The sequence below is a fragment of the Plecotus auritus genome (assembly GCF_963455305.1).
Source record: "Plecotus auritus genome assembly, chromosome: 7".
NCBI classification, from domain to species: domain Eukaryota; kingdom Metazoa; phylum Chordata; class Mammalia; order Chiroptera; family Vespertilionidae; genus Plecotus; species Plecotus auritus.
Window position 1 is genome coordinate 18,404,456 of NC_137774.1, and position 20,249 is coordinate 18,424,704.

Consider the following 20,249-nt stretch of genomic DNA (forward strand, 5'->3'; position numbering starts at 1 on the left):
CTGAAGGCCTTGTCCCATCCCTGAAAGTAAAGCGCTTTTTCTCAAGTCTCCTCTAGACGGGTGTTCTTGTACCGGAAGTTCATTTCTTTCCACTGAAAGACACGGCGAGTAGTAAGTAAAATGGTGATAACTAGGATTGCTGCTGCTAGTGGCTGTGGTTGAATGTGGCTGTTGGAGGGCTTCGGGTGGCTATACTAACTTCAAGGTCCGTGTGTCATCCAGGCCCTGTGGAGTATCGGAATGTTTTCCCCAGTATTCACAAAGAGCAGTTTTCCAGGCTCTGCACAAGCAGCCAGTTCCGTGACCTCCCAGTCCTCCCGCAAGCCACCTTCATTTTCATACAGCCCTTACCTCACTCCCTTATAGTTAGCAGAAATCCGATACCCAGTCACTTTCTTCAGTCCTATAGAGTTTCCATCCTTTGGGGGCAAACAGAACAAGCTTAATCCTTCCTGCAAATACCAGACATTCAGGGATTTGCAAAGAGCTCAGGTGCAGGCTATCTTCCCTTTCAGGCAGCCTCCCCCCTGCCTCCCCCCCCCCCCCCACCGCCCCATCACGCCCTATCACCTTAGGATGTGATTCTGAGTCTCACCATCTTGCTTGTCTTTAGACATCCTAAACCAGAGAGAGACTGGAAACACAGTAACAAAAGCCCTTGAAACCCCAAGCCATGTCTCAGGAGGAATAAGGCGTTGCGTGGAATTCTCACCTCCTCCGTTCTAGATGATAATACCTCTGTTAATGCAGCCTCTTCTCGTAGTTCTTCTGGCAGCCGTACCACCTCGTTAACTGTATCAGTTAAAATGCCTCCGTCTTTTCGTCTGTACTGTGCTTGATCTCGCTCTTTCTCTCTCTGTGTGTAGTTTGGAAGCCAGATGTGGGAATTTAAATTATGCTTATTATTCAGCGTCTTATGGATAGGGTCCGGGTTTGGGAATCAGCCCGGTCTAGCTTTGGAATTTCCTTTGGGTTTCTGATTTGATCAGCCAGGAGGTGTCCTGTCTTTCCAGTTTCCTGCCCAGTTGAGAAACTTCCCTCCCGTGGGTTCCCCAAGTCTGGAAGGTAAAGCCAGTTAACAGCCTTCACCTCGCACAAGGCAGTCTCCCTGTCGGCGCACGTCCAAGTGCAGGCATTTCATCTCATCTGCCTGTCGGGAGTTTCTGTCACAGATGCAGATGTTTGCCTTGTAGACACGAGCGGGCATGGAGTTGAGTTGGGGAAGGAGGGACTTGGGTGGCTCTCGATGAGGATTTAAAGGAACCCTCCTCCCTGCTGTGGTGCTCCTTGTTGACTCTAGCCTGGTTTCCCCCACGCCTGGACTGGAAGAGGCCGTGGCTTCTGGCGACCTTGGCAGCTGACCTCCTGAGACTGACAGGGATCACGCTTCTGCAGCCTTCAGCTGTCCAGATTGAGTACGGGGCGGGCCCAGGCTCGCTCGCTGGTCCCCTGGGGCCTGTGCCTCTCTGCACCAGGGCACCTCCTCCCCTTGCCCTGGCCCAGCTTCCTGAGGCGCCTGGGTGAGGGGAGGCCCTGGGCCCAGAGGGAGGCTGTGAGGGGCTGTGAGAACACCAGCCAAGGCACCGGCTGTGCTGAAGCTCTGTCAGGACCTGGCCTTGGTCACCTCCCCGTCTGCACGGTGGCTGTTCGCGTCCCCCAGTGTGCTTCCTCTCTATTTCATAGGAAGTAGGAAGAGCTACCTTCTCAGGGGCCTGAGGCCCAGGCTCCTTTGTGACTTCCACTCATTGATTTCCATGTCAGCTGGACTCTGTCTTCCCATTTTTCTCTCCCCTTAATCTAGTCACTAGTTTCAGATTAATTTGGAACCCTCTAAAAGGATGTGCATTTTAAAAATAATAAATTTCCTTTTTGTCCGGTCTGGTGAAAGGGAAAAAGAGTTATTTGTGGAGTGCCCCCAATGTCTCGGATCTGGGCTGGAGCTTAATTTACACCAGCCTGTCTGGCCCTTCACAACCTGGTGAGGTCGGTGGCGCTGATGTCCCCCATAGAGTTGGGGAGAATTGAGGTTCTGAAGTGAAAGTGCCTAAGATCACATGGCTGGTGAGTGGCGGGGGGAGGATGGCACGGGACACTGCCCTCCGGTCCTGCCAGGCCGAGAGGCTGTGCTGGGCTCACACTGCCCAGGTACAGCCCCCCCCCCCCCCCCCAACCCGAGAACGTGCTCCAGGTGTCCAGCACCACGTCAGAGGCCCACGCTTCGTCCAGACAACGTAGAAAAGAAATCTCCAAGGGAATAAAAATACATCCTTTCAATGTTGAGAAAATGGTTTAAAATTCAGAAAGAAAGCAGAAAGGTGAGTGGTATGAGCTGTCAGTGTTATTTGGGGACATCGCTTAGCAAGGCCCATCGACGGGTTATTGAATTATCCAGGGTGTTATACTGTTTCTGTTTATTTTGAGCGTTTTAAAAATAACTTTGATATAATTCACATAATACACAATGCACTCATTTAAAGTGTTTTCGAAGCTGGGCACCCATCAACACAATCCATTTCAGAGCATTGTCATCGCCCCAGAAAGAACCTGTTAGCCGTCCCTCCCCACTCTCTGACTCAGCAGGCCTTCCCCACAGTGAGTCTTGGACTCTAGTTCTTGTTCAAACCAGCCAGCTCTACCAACTTAGCGGTTGTTAGCCTCACCAACAACGTGAATCGTTTCAACAACTAAGTATAGTTTTTCTACAGCTTTCATGGCTTGCATCGTAGTATCTCTGATGGACACCTGGTAACCTAATTCCCATTGTTGGATTCTTAGCTGCCTTCCGACTTTCTGACATTATGTATAATGCTGCTTTAAACATCTCCCATGCCACGTTTTTATGCACATCTCTGATCATTTTCTCTTAATTAGTTGTTGAGTGCCGAGTTGCTCGTGTGCAAAATGAAAAGTTTTTACGCAGACAACAATGAGATAGATGTGACTAGTATCCTTTTTTTTGTGCCTTTTCCCCCTCGTTTGCTGGTCTCGGTCACTGTCCTTAAGCGTTTGCCGGTTCTGTTTTCTAGTTTCTGTTTCTGTGCTCCCAGTAGCCCGAGTCACGGAACTGTACGAGATACCTGATGGACGTACCGTTTAACACAACACATTCAACTCAAAATACGTACTAAGATTTTTTGTTTTAGGGTGATGATTTGGAAATCACTTTGGGATCTTGTGGCCTGTTATTACTATGAACATCATCTTTAAAGTTGTATTTTTAGGTAATACATGAACGATTGAAGACATTAGAAAACGGAGGTGAACAAAAGGAAAGAAAAGTGAAATGAAATCTTAGACACCACCTCAGACACGGTCCCGTCGCCGCTTTGGTCTGTATCCTTAGCACACTCTTCCCCATGGGGGCAAAAAAAAAGCACATGCACATCTTTTAAAAGATAACTCTCCATGACGATTATTGTCAAATGTAAGTTTTTAAAACATGTATGTAAGTGTAGGTTAAAGAGCAGCTTGGCCTGAACATTCTGAGTAACAATTCATAGTCTTAAACACTTCCTTTGCCTGTGGTGTCTGGCAGGCTGTTTGGAAATGCCGTGTATTTGTTCTGTGAGGCCGACTCTTTTCATTGCCGCCCCACCGCTCTCCACGCCTCGTGTCCTTATTTGTGTGAAAACTTCCCTGTTCCTTTGTGTTAGGGCTCCCCAGTTGTTCCCCTTGTTCCCCATTTTCCCCGTGGGCATTGGAATCCATTGGACACCTTCACAGTTCCTTTCTGGAAATTTCTGGCTTCGCTGCTTTGTAATTATGTTGTGTTCCACATCCCTGATGCTTTATTGGTTCCCAGCATATTGGATAAAAGGGAGGTAATTAGTGGATTATGGCTTCTTTTAAGTTGTTCTCCAAGATAAGCAGAGGGAAATGCTACGTGGGTAAAAATTTACATAATAATGTGAACAGATTTTGTCGCCTAAGCTCCATGTAATCTCAAGAAAATGAAAGCATTTTATTTATGGAAACTTGGTCCATGTATTTATCTCTAAGAATTAAAAATTGCCATGGCTCTGTGGCCACCCTATAATTTTAGAAGTAGTGCTGTACCGGTTTTTGTTTTGTTTTTTGGTTAATCCTCACCCGAGGATATTTTTTCCATTGATTTTTTTGAGAGCCTGGAAGAGAAGGGAGGGAGGGGGAAGGAGAGAGAGAGAAAGAAACATTGATGTGAGAGAGACACATTGACTAGTTGTCTCCCACATGCACCCTGACCCGACCAGGGCAGGAAGAACCTATAACCCAGGTATGTGCCCTTGACCAGAAATTGAACTGAGGACACCGGCCAGGGCCCATGTTACCTTTGGTGATGCCCTGCCTTTGTCTGTCACTAAACCTTAATATCCTTCTTTCAGTTCTGAGACAGCCCCCACCCCCATTCCGTCGCCGACTGAAATAAAACCAAACCAGGACATTACGGATAGAACACGTTTCCCCTCACACACCCACAGGAGCTTTGCAATTATATGACTAAAACAAATAAAATAGACATCACATTGGATTCTGAAATGAGAGTGTTTACTACAATATTTGGAACAACTTCATAATTTCCTTCTGTGAAGCATGACCCAAGGTAGTATTTTCTTGGTAGATATGAATCACATTTCTTTCCACCAGAGCCTGCTTTTCCTCTGACCTCCTCCCTGCCCCATGGTTTGCATGAGGCGGCCAGGCCTGTTTTCATAATTTTACGTAGGTGTTACTGCAGACTGCCCCATGACCGCCCTCACTAGGTGGGAAATGTCCCCGGACTTTGATCCCCCGTCAGCCTGGCCAAGAGCGTCCTTTCTGCCTCAGGTCTTCTGTGAACTGGAGGCTGGGTAGGAGCCCGACCCTGGGCACTCACAGCCCACAGGCCAGACTTCCTTCTTGATCCCGCAGCTACCTATTTGTGACTCTCTTCCAAACTAGACTCAAAGCTCGTGGGGAGACCTGCGCCTAGTTGATCTTGACCCTCACCAGGGCCTATTGCCATATGTGGGAAGTAGCTGCTGTCAGTAACCATTTGTTGACCAGAATTTAAAGATTTTTCTTTTTCTTTTCTTTTTTTTTTTTTTTTTTTTTTTTGAGAGGAGGCGAGAGGGAGAGGGAGAGGGAGGGACAGAGGGAGGAACTGAGAGAGAGAAAAAAAAAAACATTGATGTGAGAGCACAACATCGATTGGCTGCCTCCTGCACCTCCACCCCCTGGGATCGAGCCTGCAACCTGGGTATGTGCCCTGCCTGGGAATCGAACCAGCAGCCTTTCGGGGCAGGGGACAGCACCCAACCGATGGAGCCACACCGGCCAGGGCTGTTGACCAGAACTGAACTGAACCGAATGTTTTCTACCCTTTGCCTCTGTTTCTCTCCTGCCTGCTTTCCTGCCCACCCTGCATTTTGTTCCTCTGTTTTTACCACTGCCAAAACCATGGCCGCTGTGTGACACACCCTCCAGTCCCTGATCTGACAGACTAGCCTCAGTCAGCTTCTTCAGACTTCCTGTGAGAGGGACACTGGTGCAACGTCTCTCTTCGGAAAACACTCCCGCCTTCAGGTTTCAGGCTCCGCTCTCCGCTCTCCCCTTGCCTCTCTCCCAGGCTTGTCTCCCCTCTTCTCCTGACTTCCTGTCTCACCCCTCAAGCACACCTCTTCCTAGACACTGCTTTCAGGGCGCCCACCGTCTCTTCTTCAGGGGCTTCCACTGTCTCCCTTAAGCAGATGCCCCCAAAGGACTGTGCGTCATGAAACCCGAAGGCCTCGCACTCAGCTCTTGGCTTCACCCTTGACCTTCGGCTTGTAACCAAATGGTTTGTTTACTGACCGAGTTGGTGCTAAGGATGTTGACTATTCATGAGGCTGCTAGGATATCAACACTTTGGCTTACGCATAAAGCAGGAATTAAACAAGAAGAAAGGGAGGCAAGGAAGGGGGGTAACCTTGTTACTCACCTACCCGGACCCCCAAAAGGCTTCCAGTTTGTAAACCACCACGGCAGGTTCTTTCCGAAGTCTTGTCTGATGCTGTTATCGTCAGACCCTGGGCGATGCTTCCTGCTTGTAAATTAGTAATGTCCTCCGTGAAGGCGAGTGCGACAGGTCACGTCTCTGGGCGCTGGGGGTTCCAGGTGTTTGTTTTCTGGGTGCGTTTATGCTGGTGTGGGAGCCTCCATTGCCTCACCACTGAAGACTGAGACGGAACGTTCTGTCATCAGAAAGCATCGTGCTCACACGGTCATTGTCACGAATGTGATTGCAAATACCAGCTAGGATATTAAGCATGCCATGTTTTTAAAAAAGCGTCAGTGGTTTTAATTTGGGGCTTCTGATTACACTTCTATATTGAACCCTTTAAGCGTTTGGACTTTATTAAACTCATTTATAATCATGACCAAATGAGTCTTTACAGATGCCCCAGATGTATTTGAAATTTCACAATTTCCATTTCATACCCTCAGTTCAGGTTCAAATCACTTTTTTGCTTAGTCAGCCATCATCTTTGTGGGCTCTTATTTTTCCCTTTGGGGGTGTGAACAGAACCTTAGTTTATGAGTTTGCTGTTGTTCGTTGCTGCTTCGGACTGAAAGGCCCTCCCCGTCTGCATTGGGGGTGCGGGTCAGTATTACAGATTCAGAGTGCTCTTAAACAAGTGGCATGCAATTCACGGGGAGAGGAGAGAACGGTCTCGGGCGTTCATGCTGTAGGCAGGCCTGTGTTCTGAGACATGAGTCCCCTGGGAGCCCAGGAAGCAGGTCCTGATCCCCTAGGCCAGGGGTGGGCAAACTTTTTGACTCGAGGGCCACAATGGGTTCTTAAACTGGACCGGAGGGCCGGAACAAAAGCGTGGATGGAGTGTTTGTGTGAACTAATATAAATTCAAAGTAAAGGAGCGGAGGGGAGAGCAAGAGAACCCTCCGCTCTTTCGGCTCCGGGAGCCGGATAGAACAGCCCAACGGGCCGGATCTGGCCCGAGGGCTGTAGTTTGTCCACAGCTGCCCTAGGCAGTGGTTCTCAACCTTTCTAACGCTGCGACCCTTTAATACAGTTTCTCATCTTGTGGTGACCCCCAACCATAAAATTATTTTCGTTGCTACTTCATAACTGTAATTTTGCTACTGTTATGAATCGTAATGTAAATATCTGTGTTTTCCGATGGTCTTAGGCTCTACAGCAGTGGTTCTCAACCTGTGGGTCGCGACAGATATTTACATTACGATTCATAACAGTAGCAAAATTACAGTTATGAAGTAGCAACGAAAATAATTTTATAGTTGGGGGTCACCACAACATGAGGAACTGTATGTATTAAAGGGTCGCGGCATTAGAAAGGTTGAGAACCACTGTGCTAGTGCCTTGTAGGTCTCTCACAAACCCCGTAAAGTCATCCCAGGCAAAAAGAAAAGACTTAAAAGTAATGCAGTGAGAGTGATGTAAACTGTGGACTTGGGTGATTACAGTGTATCACTGTAGGTTCATCCGTTGTAACAAATGTACCCTCTGGTGACGGTGTTGACCAGGGGGCGGGGCTGTGCATGTGTGGGGACAGGGAGTATACACAGGAAATCTCTGTACCTTCCATGAAGTTTTCCTGTGAACCTTAAACTGCTCTTAAAAAACAAAAAATAAAGTCTTTAAAAAAATATTGCAGTCTAGTATGAGGGGCTTGATGAACACTTGTGTTGAAGGCATGCGATGTATTTTTTTAGGGTCAACATGCACACGGGTTTTGGTGTTCACACATGGAGCTCGTATTGCCAAGTCACGTGGCTCTACGCCCTGAGGGACAGATGAAAAAGGAAAGTTGGATTCTTCAGGTGATTTTGAAATCACAAAAACACTGCGGGATCGGACCTTAAAAATCAAACCTGAGGATGTTCCCTCCAACATCAACTTACCTTTAAGGGACTTTTGTTTGTTTCCATAAAGCAGACGAGCCTTTATAATACAGTTACCGGGGCATTAAGGTTTTATTACTGTGTATCAGTGGTTGGTATCAGAAAAGTCTATTTCATTTCAGTCTGAGTTGAAGAATCAGGGATACTAGAACTAAGTAAAAGGAAGGAGACTGGTTAGCAATCATCTGTTAGCATATGTGTTGCCACCATGATCTGCATTTTCCCAGGTGTGTGGCTCCGGGGCCATCACGGGCCAGTGATCATCAGAGTTTCCCTGAAAATTCTTTCTGCCCTCAGCCCCAGGCCCTGCTCGCTGCTTCACCCCCAGCCCACCTCCTCCTCTCCACCGTCAGCCACAGATGGGGGCTTCCCCACGACTCTGCGGCTTGGAGTCCTCATTCACTGTGTTGCCTTCAGCTGTCAGCCACGTAGATGCCTCCCAAACCCCGTCCACCGTCCTAGGCTGTCTTGACACCTCTACCTTGACCTTCCACTTGCTTGCCTGACACATCCACCTGGGAGACCCACCAGCACATCCTCCTCCTCTTGTCCACACGGGACCCCCTGTGTAAACCATGCAGAGAATCGTGTCTCCTGCAACCCATGTCCTTCCGGTGGACCCTGTTCCCAGCCCGCCAGTCCCCAGGTCCAGGTAAATTCTTTCTTACCTCCTGGTCTCTTCCCTTCATTTCCCACAACCCAGGCCTCCCTTTTCATTTAGGATTCTTCCTCTTACAAGTACAGAAAAGTCAGGTCAGACATGCGCAAACAATACAACGCATGTATGATACGAGCTTATGTGTTCAGGACTATTGACTTCTGCCATATGTATGAAGGCGTAGCTAGATGTGAAGAAAATGACATTTTAAAGGATGTCTGGTTGGTTCCCATTCCTGAAAAGTCCGGGGGTGAGCGACGTGCCAACACGGAGATCTGACCTCTCTCCTTACTCTTCTGCTCTCTGTTTCACCCGAAGGCTCCCTCTTATGTCCATGATGGTGACAGCGTCGCCCAGGTGCCCTGGCTAATCACCTCGGGGCCACCCTTGTCTCCCCTTCCTTCACATCTCATTTTAACCCCTCGGCCCTTTCCTTCAAAGTGTATTGCAAATCCGACCAGGGAGAAATGCAGAAAAGGGAGCATCCGTCAGACTTGGTGACGTCAGAGAAAGGGAGTTGAGAAAAAGGTTAACGATGATTCTCCTGGGGGGGAGGGGAGGAGAAATGGGGAGACCGGGGTTCTGTGGAGAGTTTGATGGGCGTGTGTACCAAATGCCTAGAGCCCGAATCCGCGTGCTGCCTGAAGAATGGCCCTCCCCAGACTGTGATAAAACACGTGGATTTGATTTGTTTTTATACACCTTGAACATGTATCCCACGAGAAGATTGTTTTCACTGTTACAAATGTGAAGCCAATAATTTCCTTTTAACATGCAAATATAAGTTCCATTTTTCCTTACTTTCCCTACAAAACCAAGAAACAGTTCACTCGCCTTAGATTTTCACTTTCATTGTGTTCTGATGTGCCATTACCGTTCATAATCCCTTCCAGCTAAGCAAGATTTAATTAAAACCATCTCACACGAAGGCAGCCATTTAGGCATCTAAAAAAAGGAGCTCTCGGACGCTCAGCTGCCAGTCTTCTGTTCTAAGCAAAGTTGAACTATTAAATTTAGTAGGTTCTCTGTTGGAGCCAGGATTTGCTACATAATGGCTTTAACCCCATTAATTTGGGATAACAGGGAACCTTTATGCATCGTGTGTCTCTGTTTATTCATGGGGGATGTGTTCCAAAACCCGCAGGGGATACCTGAAACCTGGTAGTCGGGGACCCTACATAATAGATACGTTTTCTCCTATACACACACGTCTGTGATAAAGTTTCATTTACACATTAGGAACAGGAAGAGATGAACACAGTAACAAAGACCTGCTATACCAACGTAGTCCAGTGAAAGTTCTGAGGATGTGGCCTCCCGCCAACTCTCTTCCTGTCCTGCACGCATCCTTCTCGTGGTGATGGGGATGCTACATTGTCTTATCTAGTTGAGAACTTGGACCTCCTCTCTTAGGGGAAGCGCTCTGTGGCTTCTCCGTGGCACATCTGATCGCCAGCTCTTGGGGCCATTGTTATGTAAATAAGGGTGTTTTGAATGGGAGCACTGGGATCCCTTGACAGGTGATTTGATAACCTGGAGGCTCCTAAGTGACTAAGGGGGTGCGGGGGCAGCGCCCACAGCTGGACAGAGGGACGATTCACGTCCGCGCGGGATGGAGTGGGACAGCATGAGATTTCATAGAACAGGGCCCAACTTAAGAGTTATAAAGTGTTGATTTTTGGAACTTTTCATTTAATATTTTCAGAACCTGGTTGACTATAGGTAAAGGGGGGGGGGATGGACGCTGTATCTTCCATCTTCCATGACTCTGACCTGAGATTGAATAACATGGACTTGAGGGCAAAAGGAGATTATATATTTTTAAAAAGAGAAATGGAAAATGATATCTATGAGTATGTATTTCTTCCCCTCAGTGAGCATGGCAGCCCATGTCAAGTGTAAGTAGGGGTACCCCGTTTTACCAATAGATTAAGAGACAGGGTGTAATTGTTGGAGTATATGGTGGCAGTTCTGTGTTTAATTTTTTGAGAAATAGCCCTACTCTTCTCCACCATTCTACATTGTCAACAGCAAAGTCCCAGGTCCCAGTTCTCCGCATCCTTGCCTTCACTGGTTATTTTGTCTTCTTTTCTCTCAACAATGGCTTCCTAGTGGGTGTGAAGGTGTGATCAGTCAGCCACCTTTACGTTCTCTCCGGTGTGGCCACTGTTGCTGTGCCTATTGATTGGTGTGTGACAAGTGGGGGTGGCATCGCTGAGGAGGACTGAATCGATGGGCAGGAATCGCTTAGCTGCCGCCGATTCCTTCATCAGTAGCCTCGCTTCACCATAGGAAAGCCCTGTGCATGAGCGGAGCTTGGAACTGTGGGCTCGCCATTTGCCCAGGTTCACGCTAGGAAACATTGTTCAGCAGCAAGAGCCCCAAGTCATCCCTTTACGTGATGGTGACATTTGACACAAACAGAGCAGTCTCAGGTGGCCCAGGTGTGCCCCAGAGGCCAGAACTCAGCCTAGTTAAGCGAGCTCTTCTCAGATTCATGGACCGGGTGCAGTGTCAGAAGGGAGTGTTGTTTCTCTCTCACTGAGTGTTTGGCTTTTGGCCTGCCCTTTGCTGGTTTTTGTTCTCTTTAAGCGATTGAGCACGCCCAGCTGGTGTGGCTTAGTGGTTGAGCATCAACCCATGAACCAAGAAGTCACAGGTTCCATTCTAGGTCGGCTGTGAACTCCATCGCCAGCAGGGGGCGTGCAGGAGGCAGCTGATCAATGTTTATATCCCTCTCCCCTCCTCTCTCTCTAAAGTCAATAAAAACATATTAATAAAAATGAACAAGCACAGCTGAGAAGCACCATTAACATCCACACGGCAGCACACCACACGAGGGTTGCTTTTCCTTTTGAAATTTTTATGAGTTCTTGAGTCAAACATAGGTGACTGTTATTTGTTGTCTCTGAAACATACTTCTGACAGATGGCCAGAACGCTCCTTAATTTCCATTTCATCTGCTTCCATAAGTAAACTTAGTGTGCGCCATGGACCAGTAGACCGAGCATTCTCAGGTTTAAAGCCACGTCCCGCTAAGAAGCATGACTAGGCCAAGCCCATGGTCTTTATTATTCGTGTCCTCCCGCGTCCTTTGCTTGGTGTGATTGGTGCATTTCATGTGGCATCCCTCACGGTGGGGCGGCATAAGCACATCACAGAGAGGATTGGGGGAAAGCAATTTTGTGCTTTGAGAATAACTGAGTGAAGATTTACCTTGTGATTTTAGCTGCAGGACAGCTTCCTATTTTAAAACCTCCCATTTGGTTATACAAACAGAGGGGCCCCCAAGCCTTTGAACACGAGGCTCCATCTCAGAGCCTTATTGGCCCTCCTGTGCTTGCTTAAGCAAAGGCTTCTTAAAGGGCTAGGGGCCAGCCAAGGACCCAGCAGGAATCATCATGATATATGTCTACCTCTTCTAATGGAGTTGCTGCTGTCTATATATATTGATTTCAGAGAGGAAGAGAGAGAGAGAGAGAGAGAGAGAGAGAGAGAGAGAGAGAGAGAGAGAGAGAGAGAGAAACAGCAATGATGAGAGAGAATTATTGATCAGCTGCCTCCTGCACGCGCCACACTGGGGATCAAGCCTGTAACCCAGGCATGTGCCCTGACCAGGAATCAAACTATGACCTCCTGGTTCATAGGTCGACGCTCAACCACTGAGCTACACTGGCCAGGAGGTTATTATCTTAATGTTGCCCCCCTCCTTGCTAAGGTCAGGCAACTATTTATCGAAAGCAAACTCTGTGACAGGTACCCCCTCATTCCCTTGCCCTCTCCCCATTTCCCCTTGCTCCCCATAATGTGGTTCGATGAAGATCTTGAGAATTCCACATTTAAAGGACACAAACCATATCTCCTCCTGTTCAGCCTGAGGACACTCCATGCTGTCCAGCCTCCAGGTCTACCCTGCGCATTCTCTTGTTTTATTGAGTCTTTTCCTCATTTTTCAACGACGCTAGCAGGACCTCTCAAATGTGTGCATCGTATGGTCTTACACGATACGCATTACCCAGCTGAGTCGGGAACTTGAAACCAAAGGTCACGGCCAGCCATCAGTGATTTGGGAATCTCTGGCCCTTGCTCAGGTTTCTGGGACAGCCTTTCCCTGGCAAATGCTGGACTCACCAATATCAAGGTGCTCCCCATCCCGGCTCTTCTGCTCCCCCCACTGGGGGTCGGGGTGAGGGAGGGCTGACCCAGATCTCTCCTCAGTCACCCAGGCCTGGGCGGGGTCTATATCCTCCTTCAGATCATCCGTTCTAAACCTGTGGTCTTTGGACAGGCCTCCCTCCCGGGTCTTTCTCCCTCGGGTAACCTGCGTGTAAATGGGTCTCTGGAAACACATGAGCCTTTCCTCCACATCCCAGTGGGCCTCCCAGACACATCTGGGTCCGAGACTTCTATGGAAGGTGGGGGGCTCCTAGGCAGGTGGGAAGGAGTATTCTGGGGTAGATGGTGGGGCTTTGTGCTGCCTGTAAATTATACTGTGCAGGGAGGGCCTGGTTCTTCTTAGGAAAAAACATGGGTGTGAGATTTGGGGGGCATATAGTAGAAATAGTGTTAGCTGGAGACGTACCATCGTGTGGATGGGTTGGTGGGGATAGAAAGGACCAATACAGAAAACAAACTGGCCCTCCAAAGGGATTTGATAAACCTGGGTTTTCCTAACGAATGCCGAGATGGATTGAGAAAACGGGGAAAGAGAGATGGAAGACCCGGAATGTTTGAATGATTAAGTAGGGAATGAGAATGTTTCTTTTCCCTTTGAAACACTGTATCCATAAAAACACCGTGAGGCAGTAAAGCCCCGCCAGCCTCTTCCTTTAGGAACTTGCCCTGGCTCCAGCGAGTGAAGGATGGCTTTGTGCCTGGGGAGACGCAGCGGGTGAGACGGATGTGTGCATCACGGCGCTGCCTTACTCCTCATCCTTAGAGTGTGGCCGTGGACATGCTTTCCGCAGGAACACGGTGGAAAGGCCCTGTCGAGGGCTGGTAGGAGCTGAGCACATTGGGTGCTGCCCGGCGGGGGGTGGGGAGGGAGGGCTCTCTCCCACCCCCTTCCGCACCAATGTGCGTGGCAGGCAGTGAACAAGAACCCCTCATCCAGGGCATCTCTGCTCTTAAGGGATGCTCTTTTAAGAGCTCTTCAGTTGTCGTGTTCCTATAGGTGGCTCCCTCATAGGTGCAGCTCTGCCTGCTCAGTGCCAAGCCTGCATTTTCTTTTTGTTGAATGTACTGTTACAATGCATTGTATTATGGCAACCCTAAGTGATAACTATTTAAAGAGAAAACAATCCATCCTATCCTACTTCCCAGGCTCTGCATACCCATACCTTCACACTCAGGGCTCCCTCTCTCTCTCTCTCTCTCTCTCTCTCTCTCTCTCTCTCTCTCTCTCTCTCTCACACACACACACACACACACACACATCTGTGTGGCAAGCAGGCAGAAACAAGAAGGCGTGAGGGTGTGCCCCGGCCTTTCTTCATTTCAAAGGGCTGTTGTTACTCCCTATAAGCTGGGTTTGTGTCTTCATGAGTGTCTCCAGTTCAGAATTTTGCTCAGGAAGTTCTGTAGCCCACATTTGGGGGTATCCATGTATTATTTATAGTTATAAACGCTCTATAGTTTATGTCACCTACAGGTTGTGACATTTATCAACATGCACATGAGCGTGAGTGTGTTGGTATAGGACAGTGCAAAGTAATTTACATTTCCATCCTTGGTTTATACCTTGAGACACTGTCTGACAGCCTCTGGCTCTCTTTGTCTTCAACTGCAAACAGCGGGAATCACGGTTTGGGCATCCTCAGCCGGGTCAGCGCTGGCGTCCTGTGATGCCGTTATCTGCGAGTCTCATCGATATTGCTGAGGCTTGAATGAAATGCCTTCTAGTTGATGTCTGAGGTTCTGGCTGTACTGAAATTAAATGGACTCCTAGCAGTACATAGCCCATGTCGGAAGCTTGTATGTGCTAAATCCAATCTATTCTAACGCTCACTTTCTTTTTTCTCCCCCAGTTTGCTGTTTTGTGGTTCACAAGAGGTGCCATGAATTTGTTACTTTTTCTTGTCCGGGTGCGGATAAGGGACCCGACACGGATGTAAGTAACCTGGGAACTATTGCTTGATATCCATGTGGTTTCCAAGTTTAATGTTTTTAATGCCTGAACAACTGTTGTTGGGGCCCATACTGCTGATGGGAAGACTTGCCGGTTAGTCACGTGCTGTTTGCCTTATGCTAATTAAACAGATGTGCGGTCCTTCTAAGCCCGGTTTGGACCGCATGGGGATCGGGGAATTTTCTGTCGGCTGGTCCTCTTCCGTCCTCCCCTCTGGGCAGCCACATGGACTAACTCCACCAAATGTATAGCAATACAATGCGGTTCTTTCCCGAAGATGCATTATACACATTATACAGTGAATCGCCCCTCAGGTTACTAACTGCCAGGCCTGTCACTGCTTTTGGCCCACGTGACACGCTATTTCTGGTTCGTATCACGAGAGCCCTGCTGCCTTTCATGATGGGTTACAAACGCTCCTGTTGATTTAAAGAAGTTCACATCTGCCGTGGCTGAACCCACGGTGCTGTTGATCTGCCTTGTGAGTCTGCCTGTCTCTACGGAGCGTCTGTGTGCCCAAGACAGGATCAGCCGAGGTGGGTGGGACATCAGAAACAGGGTGGGGCAAAGTCGGTTTGCAGTTGTTCGTGTGGAAAATAATGCAGTAGTGAATAAATAATACGACAAGAATAAACTCTGTTTCGCATACAACTGTAAGCCTCCTTTGCCCCCCCTCCCCCATATGGAGCGGAAAGAGCCTTGGGCTGTTACACGGAAAGTAATATTGTAACTGAACAAAACCGTGTTGCGTGGGGGGCCTGACTTGTAGGCCGTTTTACTCGGACTTGCCTTCGCCGGGTCACTGTAGTCCCTGATGCTTACGTTACATGCTCTAAGGCTGTGGTCGGCAAACTCATTAGACAACAGAGCCAAATATCAACAGTACAATGATTGAAATTGCTTTTGAGAGACAAATTTTTTAAACTTAAACTTCTTCTAACACCACTTCTTCAAAATAGACTCACCTAGGCCGTGGTGTTTTGTGGAAGAGCCACACTCAAGGGGCCAAAGAGCCGCATGTGGCTCGCGAGCCGCAGTTTGCCGACCACGGCTCTAAGGGATTCTGCCTGTGGGTTTGGTGCCCGCCAGGTAACTGATTTTCCCGGGGCACGTGCGGTGGGGGCAGGGCTGGGTTCTCCCCTCCCCAGAAGAAGGCGACGAATTCATGGGAGCTCTGAGCAGCTCAGCATTGCACGTTTCAGTCCATGTCCTCAAGGGGCTTACCGTGAGCCCCTCGGTGCAGGGAACCTGCTGCGTTCAGTGAGGATGCGGGTGGAGGCGGCACAGAATGGGTGTCCGGCTCTGAGCCACCACCGTCCCACGAGGACGCTCAGAACGGGGAGCCAGAGGCCACCTGATGATCTTCTGTGTCCTCGTGGGCCAGGACATGTTGGATGACTTGCCTTCATACAGAAAACTATGGAGTGTCACTGCCCCACCTTTCCCATGCTCCCATCCATGTCCCCATTTGGGGCACTTTTTTAATAAAATGGGTGCCAATGAAGAGCACCAGCTTTTCTGAAAGTTGGCCCGAGGCATCCTGAGGTGGTCCTCTCACCTCCTTGCTCATTATTCTCAACTCCATCTCCCATTGCTCATTTGTCTCTGTCTCCTCTCATTTCAGCCCCATCAAGAATTGGGGGGCTGGGGAGGGAGTGCACGCTATAGGGCTATAAACAGCTTTTGCCTGACCCCCTTCCTCCTGCTCCTTCCTCCTTCCCTCTTCATTCTTTTGGTAAAATACACCTTATTGAGAACTCAATATGGGGAAAGATAGAGATTAAAATATCACTAATTAAAATAGGAAACAGGTGGATCTACCTGAGGGTCCTACTCTAGGTAGTAAGAAGGCTTCCCCAAGGAAATGGCGTTTAAGCCAAGCTCCCAGGATAAGTAGGAGATGGGAAGCAAAAGGGAGTGTGCGTGCACGCGTGCTGGGGCGTCTGGAACCTTGCAGAATCCTGTTTCTGATAAAAGGAAGATCAAGTGGGAACTCTCTGAAGTGGGAAGGAGTTCCCGTACGTGAAAGAACCCAAGCGGCTGGGCATCAGGTGTGTGGTTGGCATTTTGAACACAGTCTCGGGAACAGTGAGGACCCAGGGAGAGGCTTTAACCTAGGAATGACGTGATCCTGTTGGCATCCTGTGAAGGTGGCTCTGGTTGCCTGATGGAAAATGAGCTGGGCAGGAAGTGAGCTGGATGTGCAGGTGACGAGGGGGAAGCACCCGTGGATGGAGAACCAGCGCAGGGGCCCCTGCTCTCAGGGCAAGAAGGGGGGAGCCTGGAGTTGGTGGAGGCAACGGGGAGGGACAAGTCAACCCACTCAGGGTGCACGGAGGCGCCGAACCAGCACTTCTTGGCCCTTGTGGGATCGGTGAGATGGAGCTGTTGGGAAAGACTTCCGGGTCTCTGGCCCAAAGGGAGAGCCTGTTTGGGGCCCTTGGGTAAAGCCGATCAAGGGCATGACCTTGGACATGTTTCGTCTGAGAAGTAGGACATGGAGAAGACAGTTGTGTGTGAGTGTAGGAGTGGAGGTGAGCAGAGGGGTGAGTCCTGAAGATGAAGGGTGTTTTTTTTTTTAAGCATCAGCTGTGCGCCTTAAGAGAGGAAAGCTGCTAAGTGGCCCTTTCAGAGAATCATACCAATGTCAGTCCTGCTCTTAAAGCCACAGTGTGTACACACACACACACACACACACACACACACACACACATTGCCACGAAGCAAAAGTAATACCTGCTGTGAAGCTGGACGCTGTGGAGGGCTGCACATCCGGAAAGCAAAATTGCTTTCAGTTCTTCACGACAGTCTTGAGGATTCTCTGCTCTCAAGTTCTTTTTGGTGTCTTAGAAATGAATTGAATTAAAAATAATAATAATAATAATAAAAGGCTGCTAAATTGTTTCAAAGCTTCGTTTATAACAAAACTCAAGGCATTTAAAACAAAAAAAATCTGGAAATAAATTTAATGAGCAAATCTATTTTCTCAAAGTGTGCTCTTACCTTTGCTATGGAAATAAGACAATTTCGTGAGCAAACCCAGTTACACCCAAAAGGTTTCTATACTCTTGAACTGACAGAGGAAAGCGAGGCTTGTAAAAGGTGCAGGCACTAAAAACATGGCGTTTGCAGGGCAGCAGCGGGAGCTCAGGAGGGCCCTGGCGTGGCAACTGGGTGTTCTGTCCTACCAGGTAGCTCACTGCAAACCTTCCTAGACCGTGTTCTTCTTTTCTTTTAAATAAATATAGAGGATGAACTTAGTGGTCTTTAAAGTTGTCCTCAGCCCTCAATTCCATTCCATCACTAAATACTTACTTATTAAGGACTTCATGCTGTGAAGATGTGAAGGTGAAGACAGTTTCATTCCTGCCCTCCCAATACATTCTCTTATATCACAAGAGATATAAGGATGAGCGGAGCAGGCCAATAATTATGATTGTACTTGGCCTGGCTGGCGTGGTTCAGTGGTTGAGTGTTGACCTGTGAGCCAGGAGAGCATGGTTCCATTCTGGGTCAGAGCATATGCCTGGGTTGCGGGCTCAATGCCCAGTGGGGGGCGTGCAGGAGGCAGCTGATCAATGATTCTTCTCTCGCATCATTGCTATTTCTCTCTCTCCCTTCCTCTCTCTGAAATCAATAAAAACATCCTTTAAAAAGAGCTTGAATTTGCTAGCTGCATACGTGGCGAAGAAATAAAATGCTTTTAAGTGGAGGGAGAGAGAGCATCTAATGGGAGAATGCGGGCAGGCTTTCTAAAGGTGGTGACATGTTAAAATGGATTATAGTCCTTTTCACAATTTTCTTTTACAAGCAGACCAGTGTTTTCGAGTTTCCCCTGCTTAAGGGGGTTACATCTCTCGCCAAATGCTGTTATCCAGTGGCACACAAACTCAGGTGACACATACAGGTTGTCCCCCCAAACGTATGTGCACTTTAGAAGCTGATGGCTCAACTTTGAAAGTGAAATGCATTTTAATAAACACTGCCTCTACCCTCACTCGGACTGTGTGTGTGCAGTTTTTGCAAGAAGCCCTGTGGCAAGAACACCTGCGAGAGAAACCGCAGTGCTCTGTACAGTGCTCTGGGCTCCCTCCAGGGGCACCTCCGCCGACACCCTCGCCAGGTCCTGACACCACCCCGGCGCTCGCCCACAGGTACCACTCCTCACGGGCTGCGGCATCACGGGACACCTTAAAAACAAGCTATTTCAGGGAAATAAGCCTAACAACGTCTCCTGTGCTGATTCCGATCCCCGGAGGGCGGGCTCTTGTATGCACCAGATTCACCGCAGCAGAAGCATTTCCCACAAGGGAAGGGACTTCTTGCTACTTTTGCACCAAATTAATTTAGCTTGGAATTAAAAACAGCCCCAAAGACGTGCCCCCCGCCCCCTGTCCGCAGCAGTGCTGACGATGCGCTTGGGGAGGCAGGCGGGCAGTGGAGCGCCCCTTCTCCCCCTCCCAAGGTTTGGCTGGTGAGAAGTGTGCGGGATGATGACAGGGCGCTTCAGAGTCTCCCCCCCCCCCCCCCCCGCTTGCTTTTGCAGGACCCTGGGGGCTTTTCAGCTCGGTCCCACAGTTGAAGTTGTCACGGCTCAAACATCTCTGGAACGCCGCTCTTAGAATAGCACGGAAGGCCAGGAGCACATTCTTTTCAAAACCTCCCTCTTGGCAAATTGTCAGCCTTTGAGAGTGTGGAAATTGTTTGGGGAAAGCAGCCAAAAGTGGGGTGGAGCCAGATCTGGAAAAGGGGCGTGATTAAGGTGGGCAGTACTGTTGCGGGTACAAGAGGAGGTCAGAGGATTCGGCAGGAAGTGATTTTTCTCATGAAAGTTATGAACTGTCTCTGACATCAGGTTGGAAGGAGACTTTCGTGCACGAAGCAGGCAGAGCACACAGGGACCCTCCGGTAGCCTTCGGGGCCCTTTTAGTTAATGCCTGTGTGTTTTCTTAAGTTGTTGCGTTGCTTAATGATTACGCCTGCGCAGTGGATGCTCCGTGAGCAGATTCTGTCTTTTCCCTTTAAAAGCGAAGAGCCCAGCCCATAACCTGGCACAGAATGGACGCTGGAAACATATTGTTGAACCAAAGAGAGCAAGTGGATGAAGGTCTGATAACCTAATTTGATCACCCGCTGTTTTTATCTGGACTCCAGTTACCTGAGTAGTTTTCGCTGTACCTGAGATGGTCACGGAACTGCCCCAGCACCGGGGAGTGGATGTTTCATCCACATCGCTATTATGGTGCGGGATCCACATGGTCGGCTTGCCTACTTTTCACAACAGCCGTTTGAAACCATTGCCTTATTTCTTTGGTGGATCTGGGCAATAATAGCCTTTGGACTGGTTGGGATCCAAAATAGATAGGATGGTTTCCTTATTTATTCTTCCTGACCCCTACAAGTGACTTGGGAATATCAGATAGTTGATGTACAAATAATCAAATTAACCTGCCCCTGAGGACTGATGCTGGAAATGCCCCCTGGGGAGCCTGTCGCTGGAGCCGGATTCCTGGGGAGCCCTGAGCTACAAGTTTGCTCTGCAATAGGCGAGGTTTTGTGGGGGTTTTGTTGTTGTTGTTATAAACC

General features: G+C 48.8%; 1 protein-coding gene across 1 annotated transcript in view; it reads left to right on the forward strand.

Annotated features, from left to right (window-relative positions):
• Positions 1-20,249, forward strand: part of PRKCA (protein kinase C alpha) — a 294,600-nt gene that overhangs the window by 116,840 nt on the left and 157,511 nt on the right. Inside the window, exon 3 of the mRNA XM_080677648.1 lies at positions 14,563-14,645. Coding sequence (XP_080533774.1) covers positions 14,563-14,645 — 83 coding nt within the window. The remainder of the gene's footprint in view (positions 1-14,562; positions 14,646-20,249) is intronic.